The sequence below is a fragment of the Echinococcus granulosus genome (genome assembly GCF_000524195.1).
Source record: "Echinococcus granulosus chromosome Unknown EG_S00004, whole genome shotgun sequence".
In the NCBI taxonomy this organism is placed as follows: domain Eukaryota; kingdom Metazoa; phylum Platyhelminthes; class Cestoda; order Cyclophyllidea; family Taeniidae; genus Echinococcus; species Echinococcus granulosus.
In genome coordinates this window covers 656,250-668,389 of record NW_020170384.1, presented here as the reverse complement: position 1 = coordinate 668,389, position 12,140 = coordinate 656,250, and the positions used below count along the sequence as shown (strand labels likewise).

Genomic DNA, 12,140 nt, shown 5'->3' with positions numbered 1-12,140 from the left:
TCAGATGAAGGAATGCTCGGAAGAATTCCGATCACTAAGTCCTGAGACGAACGTGAGCTTTAAAGTAATAAAATGTTATAAGATTATAAGAAAAAATATGACAGTGACGTCAATGGATAAAGTTGGCTTGAATATATCTTTTAGCATAAAAACACTAATGTCAAACGTCTTTTCAGACCAACCACAAATGATAAGGGACAAAACTAACTTGAAGTGGAAAGATGACATCTTCTTCATTATTATCGAAGGTGAAAGCGTAGGAGGCATTGGAGGGCGAACGGGGCGAGAGGGAGTAACGCGTCTCCTCCACTAGAGCGTATCGGTCGATGAGAGCGACACCGCCATGCACAGTACCCACCGCACACCACCCACCGCCTGCCGGTCCGCCCGACGTGATGCATGTCAACTCGTCACCGTCGTCAAGTAGTGCAGAGACGCTACCCGTGCTGCTGCAGCTGTCCAGACGGCGACGCTCCATCAGAGCTTTGGTGGGCGCCACGCTGACGCTACGCAACGCCTCGCACGTCCACGGTAGCTGCTCCTCGCCACTGCTATCGGCCGGGGTCTTTTTCGCTACTTGGGATGCTTCAAAGAGAGTGGTTCGCGCCGAAAACCTGCGCGCCATGGTGGTAGAACTGACACCAGTATTGGAGTGGTTGTCTTCAGAGGAGGAAGAGGCAGAAGATGGTGTGTGCTGATGCTGGAAGTAACGTGCCACGCCAGTGGATGATATAGCTGACTCTTGTTCGGTGAGAACTTCATCGGCGATTGTGGATGGTTCAAGATCGTTGGCATGGAGGAAATACTCCTGACAGGTGGAGCCCTCGAGTGCAAGGATTGAGGCTGCACCGGGAGACTGACATCCGAGTGTCATGTGCATTATGGCTTCGTGTTTGGTATTGAGACCACCAATCAACTGAAATAAAAAAAGATATTAAATGACAAAATTGGGGTGGACCTGCTGCTGCTAGTAGAGAAGGTACCGTAGTGTTAGCTGGGATGAGAGCTTCATTGGCATCCTGACTAATGGGGGCGCAGGCTGGGCGATCGAAATGAATTACATCTATTCGATTAGGCACTCCAGTTTTCGAGTTTCCGCCACCCCCTGCTGCAAGAAGAGTGTTGGGCCCAATCACCTTCAGTTGATAAACTGGATATGAAAACCTGTAAAGAATCGTGCGATCTGGTCGACTGGATTTCCTCATGATTGTAGACAAGCTATGAAGAGAATAATTTTTGTGGCAATAAGATAGCAGTTCGAATTTCAAGAACACTATACACTGTTTAATGCCAACATAATAGCACTAATTTGAAAACAAGTTAGCAAGGAGCATTGCACGATATAACGAAAATAAATGAAACCCCAGTGAGCTTCGACAATACTTGGCGTATGAAACCACTTTAAAACATATAATAACTGAAGAACAGGGTGCACATAACTACCAGAGGCATATGCAAAGGTATGAATAGAAAAGTGTCAAGACCAAATACAAAACCCATAGGACTAAAAGGTGGCAGAAAAAAATAAAGAACGCTCATCATTATTTGATAAAACATGCAATCCTAGAAAACACGGACGGCACTCGAATCAGGAGGCAGATTCAATCATAATCACACAAGTACTTAATTGAGAGCATGGAGTAAGGAGCTAAGCACGTCGATACGGCACCAATTCTCACTAAACGCACTCAAACAAACCCGCCGAAGCCAACGTATAGCAATACCTAGTCTGCTATGCCACAGACTAGACAAAGTGATGCGTTAAAACAAATACCCGCAAGGTACTGCTTTCATACAATAACATAAAAGCAGTATTTTCACTACCTTTTTGTAAAAATAGCTAACCTAAGGTCAGACAATTACTCGCAACGGCTCTACTTATTGGAACAAGTACTCCTTTAAAAAAGTGACTTTTGTGGTCATTAGCGGAAAATATCCACCGTTCCATACTGCGTAAACTGCACCTAGACACATCATGCAAGAGTTTCGGTACCTGACCCACCGGCCCAAACCAGCGTACCCAAAGGGCGCTGTTGGACTACACGCAAAGCGAAGCCCGACGCACCACAGCCACACGCCCCGCCCCCTACGGCGCCGCCCCGCGCGGGTTACATAACCCAACCCGGGAGAACAAAGAACGCAAAATTAGCGCGGAACAAATCATAATTCCCATATGTATGTATAAATAATATATACAGCGGCCCGGAAACAGTGTGCGCCCATGAACCCGCCTTTGGAAAGTTCTAAAATGTGAAAGAAGATTGAATACTAATCGAGAAAACAGAATAACGAATAGCTGTAGTTTTGTTAGCACGATTTCACCAAAGAAACCAGGTTTGACAGTAGAAAGGAGGTTATTTCCGGATCACAATCTAGTAGCAACGTGATACCTAGAATACACCACGAACTGTGCTACTTTACATGCCCAAGGTGTGAGATCTTTCGAAACGATGGATTAGCAAGTGAACAAACCGAAATTAAGATTAAGAACATGTCATTACTACATACTTAATGAAGATGCTTTTACGTAAAGTGTGTCACACGCAAAACAGAGATGAAAGTCCAAAGTCCAGTGACATAATTAGATAGAATAACATAATCAAGGAAACGACTACTTTAATTTACCATCAAGAAACAGGTCCATGTAGGTAAGACGAGATAACACAACTTTCACGTTTTTTGATGTCGTCGTCGCCTTTGCTGGTGCGATCATCGGCTCCATCCGCCTCCATCTTTCCTCCATCCCTCCTCGATTTGCATTCGTTGGTGCTGTTACCGCTCCCGCAAGCATAAAAATCCTCAGTTTTGATCTAGAGCAAGATGTTTTTGGGAGAAATAAGGAGGTCTTATTATATGCTAAAATTCTGTTTAATTTTAGAGAGGATTATTGGACAGACTGGTCTATCACTACTTCTCCAGTGCTTTTCTTTGATTTATTTTTAAGAAAGATTAGATCTGGACTTTGTGAGCGGAATCGGTCAGCACAAATGCTGATTGCATTGCACGCTGCGGTGGCAACGTCGTTTAGCGGGAAATCTGGACATCACGATAAAGATGCAGCCTCGGAAAGTACCACTGGCACAACAAACTACGGTATTTATAGCAGTTTAAAGCAGCGGACTATGAGGCTAGATATCTCAAGTTTAGTTTGGTCGTTTTTGAGTAAGCAAACCGACCCAATCATGAAAGCACTAAGTGGCTAACGTAAACGACTTAATACAATGGAAATACGGCTCGAATGATACCCTTGCACGCTCGAAAGCAAGAAGACGAGCACATGGGGAAGAATATGGGAACAACTCACTTGATCAACATAACAGCCATTCGTTTGCAACTTTGGATCTCGCATTCGCAAATAATTAGTGGGAGATTCGTAAAAGGGAACTAGAGACCAAAAGAGCATATGAATGACAAAGACTGCTTGACACACGGAGGTGCCAACCAACAAAGCTCTCAGACTCACGGGTGTCCGCTTCAGGAAAGGCATCGCATTTATTTCGCTCTTCATCACCGTAGGAGCGGGACCTTCGCGTGCGCTTGGTTTTTCCGTCCTGTGTGCAATACAAAAAATGCAACAGAAACCAGTGAAGGAAACCATTCTACTACTAGAAGGCTGTCAATTGATGAACTCAGTCTACCGAAAAGCTACGCTAGTGGAGATCCAAAGACGATAATAACTAAGAATCCGTGGATAGCAATAAAAATTAGGGAAAGAAAGTTACACTTACGGAGGTCCGCGAGTGTGATGAACGAGTCTTTTTGAGCACAATGGGCATAGCAGGTAGGTCCTCATCCCGAAAGCCGTTGGCAGCAGTTGCGGCCAAATTGGGCAGATCAAGCTCAAAATCTACCTCCGCATCCTCACCATCCACCTTGCCGTAGGCGTGGCCCGGTGACGAAGAGAGGTCGTCGTACTAAAATATTGACAATATCAAAACCTGGGCAACCAACTGCCACTAGCATACTTTCACCAGTGTCACCATCAAACAAAGGTAAGAGGTTTGAGATGGGGAACCCGGTCTTTTAAGAGCGTAGTGATCACATTTGATATGTTTTCACCCATCCATGGACACACATAACGCCCGATTTTCTTGCTTGTGACTTCACACCACATGTGTGGTATAATCAGAAGGTAAAGCGTTATGCCAATTTATGGCAAAAAAGATCTGACTGGGTTAGTCTACCTGAATTCAATACGCAAACCTTTACATAATAACATTTACTCCGTATACCAAACTACCAATGCTTAAAACTTCGAGAGTTTCTCCCTTATCTTACCTTCAGAAGTTGCTTAAGCTCCACAAACTTAAACGCACATTTGTGCAACACAAAAACATGTCGATCCAATCTGGTAAATAAATACACCTATACCACTTCAATCAGACTCAAATATCTTGGCCACCATGAGTTACGCTCAAGCTCTTTATGGGCACCGTCACGATAATGATTCGCTTGACAATAAAAGAATGCGTTGCAAAAAGCGCGGATAGGCACTTACACTGACCAACTTATACAGAAGCTCACCCAATGCCTCATTACAGGAAGTTTTGATGAAAGGAGAAGCATTCCGGAAACTGACGCAAGAATTTTGACACTACTAACGTCAGATCCGTTTTATCATCTAGGGGCGATGGAACACTTCCATTGTCGCAATTAAACCGATTTTTAACCAAGAAACCTGAACTTACAAAAAAAGGTTTTTGCATGGACCCAGAGCTCCGATAAGAATTAGAGACGATGTGATTATGCTTCATACTGTAGAGCATCACCTTCAGCTTGTCCTTCGCTATGCAGGCTCGAATGCGCGCTTGGCAGCCGATTTTCTGCGAACGGACTCCGATGTAGGCGGAATTCCGCTGCTTCGTTTTACCTGAGTGAATGCAACCATAGTTGACCCTCTCGTAAACCAGTCGCGTTTTATGCTCACTCGACTCTGGAAGCATCCTAGTCGAGTACTTGGTAAATCGCGTTCCCGTCATCTACTCACAGAAACAATGGCAGTAGAAAGCAAGGTACCCCATACTTTGGAAGCCAAAGTTTAACAGCATTAAACAGTAGCACTAGAGCAAAGCACTCGTTCGATCAGTCCTTGACAAATAGACTAAGATTGATGAAATATAAACTCTCGTGAACGACGGAAAATTAAGCACAATGTATACATGCAAGTCCAAGCGACAAGGAGATAGTCTAGATAATGGATACCTGCTCTAGTTCCCGTATTTTGGCTTCAAGCTCCTGAAAGCTATCGAAAATCATTGAGGTAAAGGTGCATTTAAAGGATTCGGTGCAGTCGACTAGAGTGGAAGTATCTGGAGGGTCGGGTGGGTGATTGTGTTCCATGGACCAGCAACGAATGTACATGAAGTTTCGCCGACATCTCACGTTGCAGTAGGCAGTGCAGTTGCGTTTCTTGGCATAGGCGCATTTCAAATCGAGATACTTGTAAACGAATCGCTCACGATTCTGCGTCCCCTCGTGGTAGTAGCTGAACTTTGAGTTGACAAATCGATAACCGAATGTCTGTAAGTTAAGTTGTGGCAAAAGGGAAAGCATACATCAGAGAAGGCGGTTAAGTTATCCTGTAACTGTTTGAAAGAACCAAAACGCTGTGAAGCAATATTGCGTTCAAAATCTGCGACCGCTGTCATTCCTAAAAAGAGGAATTCATAAATGAAAACTACTAAGAGTGCAAAATAATTTTAGAAGAACAATATTTCCGCAAAAATATGACTGGACTAGAAAACACCAGTGATGTATTCAAAGACTTTAGAGGACACGGTGTACGCAAACAGAAATAATTACTTTCACGTTAAGTGAATGTGCCGATTCTAAATAAATAGATAGTTTGTTCTGATAGCGGCGATATGAATGCAGCAGTCATTGGTCGCAAAACAAAGAGTAAAGTATTTTACAGAGAGTGAGTAGCGAGCTGTCAAAATGGGGATGCATTCACACCAACGCGTTTTTTTTTCAATCTCAGCCATGGAAAAGAGCGAATCACAACAATCCCATGTGAATTAGAATCCAAAACTGAATATGGTATTCAATTCACGTAAAACAGGTAAAATATGCATTAAGTGTCCTACTTAGTGAAAAAGCGCAAAGTATCGAGTCATGCACAGCAAATACCACACACAGATAAGTACCAGACGAAACGGAAACGAACATTAGTAATTGGTTGGTGTGGGATACTTAAATAAACGGCTATTTGATAAAACAATGAGCTAAAATGTACTTGCAAATTTTAGATATTTTAAAAAGTTCCCTAATCTTTAGCTGTTTTTTTCACTATTTGTTGGATTTTAACCAAAAACAGCCGGCAGTCCTTCTACATTTTACGAAGGCTGGTTCAGTTGTGCATAACACGTATATTAACGGACTAACTGCCTTAAGTCCTTTCTAGGTTTCACAGTGAGCCACGGTAGCACTTTACAACACAATAATAGCGCAAAGAAGGGCTGGAATATTGCTAATATTGACAGAAGGCTATGCCACAAATTGGAAGTGCAACAGTCGAAATGGCATTTGTCTACGTAGTTCAAGGCAATTAAATGCAATACCATATCAGTAAAACGCCATTTGTGATCAAATCATTTTGAAAGTACAGTAAGTTGTGCGGGTTTAAACGCTGCTTTACCAGAAAACCACCAGTATTTGTAACATAGCAACATTCGTTTCAACCATCAGGATTCCGACATTAATCTTAGTGGTGCGGTGCTACAATCACATTATTTCCCTCCATTGTGCACTAGACCTTCATTATTAATTTAAGCATAGCTTTGTACAGGGTCTTATACCCTATAAAGCCCTCATAGTGGACCCAGCCGTTGCACATGCATATGGTAGTTGAAACGCCGCTGGACCTGTGCACTGCTGTGCAAGCAACTAAAAACACCGCCTCATTGGAATTTTTTTCAGTTCGATAAATTGAATCGTCTTTGTTTGTTCTGATTCACCTGCTGTTTGTTGGGTCGCTATTCATGTGGCTAATTTTTTAAGCGATGTAAAGTCTTTGAAATATGTGAAAAATTACGACTTCAATTTACTCAACTTTTTGGACGGAAGTAGATGAAAATTGTGACTAGGTGTAGAAATAGCGCTTTATCCTTTTGCACTGTGAATACAGTTCTATCACGTGAATACGGAACTGGGATTTTCAACGCGGCAATCCGAGCAAGATAATGCGTACATCAACAGAACAAACTTTTATCTTTGACCAAGAGGAAAACAGTTATTTATGATAGTCGCATGTTTGGGGAATAATAAACACAAGCAGAAGGTAATTAACGCATAATCTATTTCAGCAATACCATATTGATGAAGATCAGAGGATGATGGTTTGAAGCTAATCCAAAATCTTAAACAAATAAATAAATAATAAATAAATCAAATAGAACCCATTTATACTTAACGGTAATTAAGTGAAGAAGGTACTTGGTTATATTCAATTGATAAGAGTAGAGCGAGGGGAGGTGTTAACATGTAAATTAGCGATGAGGCAGTGGTATATGGCTGTCAGCGCACTCCCATCTGCGCAGTCAGGTGACGTCACTCTCACTAACGGTAGGTGAACCAGATCATTTGGTTGGACTATCTTCGAGCATGGTAACTTTTACTGTCAGTTTAACGAGGTGACAACGAGCCTTCAAGGGTTCGCCCATACACCTAAAGATAATATGTGATCGAAAACCGCCTGTTACTAAATTGGCTCCAATGAGTTGATGATCCTCTACAATTGATGCAAAATTGATTCGGCGTCTTGTTTAGACGCTGGGCGTCTATATTAGGTGGCGCGTACGCTCACTAAACCTGCTTCAATTGTACATCCTTCATGCAGTTATGAAAACGCACCTCTATTCTCTGGCCACTTAACAAAGCCTAGCCAAATTATTGCTGTTATGGTAACTTGAGTTGGACAGTTTCGTACCGAAATATCTGTCAAATACTTATATTTGGTGTCGCAAAATGCAGTGGATTATTCAGCCAGGTGGGGGTCACCTAGGAAATTGAAATTTGCTAAAAACACTTGACACAGACCAATTGAGATTTAAGAATTAGTTATTTTTGGAGGTTACTAAGACTGTCATCATCTTTGCTGAATCCACACAATTTGTCGACATTCTATGTGAAAGTGTTCATGAGTCAGTTTGCTTGTGATGCATTCTGAAAATACCTTCGTTATCAACTGCGTCCTAGTTCCACGTAAGCGTAATTGTCGTCGCTTCGTTTTGATTTACTTTTATACTGAACTTCAGTATTATTCAAACCCATCGGTACCAAGTTAGCCCTACACATTACTCTTCAAGCCAATGCAACCGCTTGGATGCTTTTGAGATAGCATCGCCGATATTTCACCGTTAGAAGCACAAGCAAACAGCCTCCAAAATGTCATCGCTGAGTATGCATAGCCTTCGAGCCCAAAGGTGTTCTCACTGGAAAGGGCATTAAATTGCGAGTATTAAGTCATTAGGAGAAAGTTAGAGGGAGTGACTTAATGCTTTTCCAAATTCCATCCTGGGCACACATTACGTGGCCCCGACGAGTGGCGTTCACAGAACCACGAAAGACCACTCGTCTCTCTTAGGTTATTTACAAATTTTTTCTACGGGCTGCGACAAGGATCTCAAAAGGCCAACCAAGTGATGATCACCTCACCTGTACATTTGCCATTACTAAGGGCACACCCGAGCAACTAAAATGCGTCTCCCGGTCCCAGTTACACAAAAGTCTAAATCCTCACAAGAGCATAGTCGCAATTGAAAAATGCCGAATGCCGTAGTTGTCAACTCGTAAAAATACTAGCAGCCAAAAAGATTGGCTGATTTTTATTTGATCAGCTAATAGAGAGAAATATCTACTGAAGAGCATCCAAACTTGGTCCAAGTTCGTTGCCTTAATCCCTTGATATTCAAGATCGAGAGCATCATGATTTGCTTTGCATTGCACAAATGTGCACGAAAGTGTTGGCGATAAGTATGACCTTTTGGTCAGTCAGCTGAACCCTAACATGTGCTCTGGCAATATTACAGAAAGAGTTTACTTTCCCCTCACTCCTATGCCACTCAAGTCCTCCTTCAACAGATCATCCAACTCATCACTCCAACATGCCAAACGGAAGTTGATTCATCCATTCTATCGATTCGTTCCATTGACGAGACGAGGCCCATATCTCCACACCGATCGGATCCGTCAACGGAAAGTCGATTGATAGGTGTGATGTTGTGTCATTCTCAAGTCGTCGCAGCACCTCTGTCATAGCCAACATTCTGTGATCCGCATGAGCTAAAGCCTCTCAAACTTCAGATCTGCATGGCTTAAATCATCTGTTGTTCTTATTTTGACTGACATTTGAGGAAAAGTTCAGAATGAATGAAATCTTGCATGATTGGTAAAGTTTTGGTTGTGGACCTTTTTCTACATGTGAAGGCTTCATTTTGCCGAGTATATTTCGTAGAGAAAAGGGTGGCAATTATGCTTTTTACTTGGCTATGTATCGCACACGGGCATTTAGCCACATCGGTGGTGGAGAAGGGAAAGGATACTATGAAAGATGATTCATGAATGAACAGTAGTCACAATTTTCGTGTTTTAAAATTGCCATAGTAGAGGACGCGATCTCATCTTTTTAATAAAAGCGCTCATGGTGGTGCTGGATTTGAGAAGGACTAGAAGTGGATGATGAAGGAGAAGAAGCAGTTCATTGTCTTGTAACCGTATCATTACCTACGGATCCCTATGTGGACAGCTGTATAGAAGGCCATTTGAACTTGGTCGAATTTTCTGAATAATAAACCTTTGTCTAACAGGAAAGGCAAGTCATTTGCCATCTACAGATTGTTCAGATTAAGGATTCTCTTAATCTTTCAGCAGAAGCTTACATTTACGAAAGAGGTTGGCACCAGCCAGTCTTTATACCTAATCCCTCTTTCTCGATTCATTCTTATTTCTCTGCTGAAAAAGGGCACAATAAGCATGTTTATGGTGGGAATTTAAACAATTGCATTTCACATGCCAAAATTTTTACCTTTTCTTCACCAAACAACCGGTGGTTAACTATGTGAGCAGACTGTGTACCTCCTATTACTCCTATTTTCACTGTTTACCAGTCGAATTAAAGATGCTTAAGCAACTACACTTAACTTATTTACCACTGTGACCCAAGTCATCCCTAAGGGCCCAATACGATGAAGCAGCACGAAGGAAGGTCCATTTTTGAAGCACTTTTGAATGGGAGGCGATGGGCTTGGACCCAACGCCACTGATGTCAAATTAACGGGTGGATCCACAGGTGCATCATGCCTGTCCACAAAGTGCATGATAGTAAAAAAGGATTTTTTTTTGAATTAGAAGAAACTCTAGAGCAGTATTCCCCAAAATCAGCATACCAAGCACATATGAAACTAGAAACCCTCATAGGTGACAAGGAAGTTAATTAATTAATCATATAATTTTCAATAGCTATCAGCATAAATTAATTATTCAACTCATCAAAGCAAATGACATGAGATACGCAAGCATGTTTTTTTGGATCATGTATAAGAAATAACTTTATTTATGTAGGAAAAGTAAGGAAAACATCAGCCTTGATAACTGTTTCAACGCTTCATCATGCGCGAAGTTTACTTGACGACAGTAGGTCCAGGCGATTCGAGGACACGTAAAATTCCACCCGCCCCCCGGGTCCAACCACCGTTTACCTATTTTCCCACGGTCATGATATGAGGGCCACAAATGGAGTTCCCCTTGGCATTATAATTCCCCCCAAAAAACGGCGAACTCGGGGCAGCTCTGCTATTGCCATCGGGGGTCGATTAATGCAATCAACTTACAACAATAAACTATTATTTTACGCTTCCTATAATGCTTATTGAAACCCACTTAATCCTAATTTAAAATTAACCTTGCGCTAATAAAGAAGAATGATTAAAAAGTTTCCACAAATATCTCCTCTTTGGTTGTACATGAGGACATGGAGACTCGTGAATCCGAATATAGTTTGTCCTCAGTTATGTCGTGTAGTGAAATTTAAATCAATGAGAATCGAGTTTGTGAATTAAAAGGACAAATTTTGATTTACTGTTCCTCGTCTAAAACTTTTCCAAACATGAACCTCTGTGAGACGCTACTTTACTAATTCTCTGTTAACATTTATTCTGCGATCGTGACAAGCCTAGTGAGATCGTATGTAGTGCGTTGAAGCTGACACTTAAGAGAATTTACCCAAGAGCGTCCAATGCAAATGTGGATGATTAAGCCGCAACTGCGAACCAAGGTCCTCCAGCTCCAATGATTTGTTTACTTTACACTGATTCCTACCCCTCCTATCACCATCTGAAGAAGCAGTTAATTCTACAGCCGATTTCCACCATCCACGCATGGAATTACTAAAGAAATTTTGTCATTGAATATTCTGGTGGCACCCATACGCCTCCTCATCCTTTTGTAACAACACTAATTCTGCCTGCTTATCGAATCGCGGCTTTTTCTCACCCTTCTCTTCCTTTCACTATTTCTGACCTGGCAAACATACCTTACTTAAGAACACTCTTCCACGTACGTCCGAAATTTGAACTATTTCTGAAGTGGTTTTAAATGGCTTTAATTGGCGCAGTCCTTAACAGTGCAAACTCCACTACTAATGCCATTGGATAGCCCACTGCCTGCAGCATCGATAGCATCACTGCTAATAATGATGTGAAAGAGGGTACAAACAGCTAAGGTACTAGCTCTTCCACAAGTTCTGCCAAAATGGACAATGTAGGTGAGAGGAATGAAGGCACAAAGGAGAGGAAAAGAGGAGATTTTGAAATAAACCCGCACCAGTGAGAAGGTACCGTCAAAGCCTGAGCGAAGTAATTGTCGCCTTTGGAAGAAGTGCTTATGTAAAAAGATAATTTCACACAACTGGCTTCTTGAGAGGCAGGAGTGGATGCGCACAAAGGGGAAGTGCTTCGCACGTCCTGCCTGCCAAAGCGCTCCCGGCGTTCGGCAGAAACTAAGAGCAGTCGCAAATGCAGTTGCAAGTGGTGATAAAATATCCCTATCTCCCAATTTGCTGGCGTTCTTTCAGCAATCAGAGAGAAATCAGCCGACGCCTTACTGAACACTATCCACAACATACCCATTTGATGTAACATGCT

At 42.1% G+C, this 12,140-nt stretch overlaps 1 protein-coding gene across 1 annotated transcript; it reads right to left on the bottom strand. All coding sequences in view use genetic code 11, as the record gives it.

The window, feature by feature from the left end:
• Positions 1–4,888, bottom strand: EGR_01071 (hypothetical protein; the record flags this gene model as incomplete). The annotated part of the gene is made up of 5 exons (XM_024490320.1): positions 1–57; positions 209–916; positions 984–1,136; positions 3,729–3,914; positions 4,871–4,888. The coding sequence occupies 5 exons, from the start codon at positions 4,886–4,888 to the stop codon at positions 1–3; spliced, it is 1,122 nt and encodes a 373-aa protein (XP_024355139.1).
• Between the last annotated feature and the right edge of the window lie 7,252 nt (positions 4,889–12,140).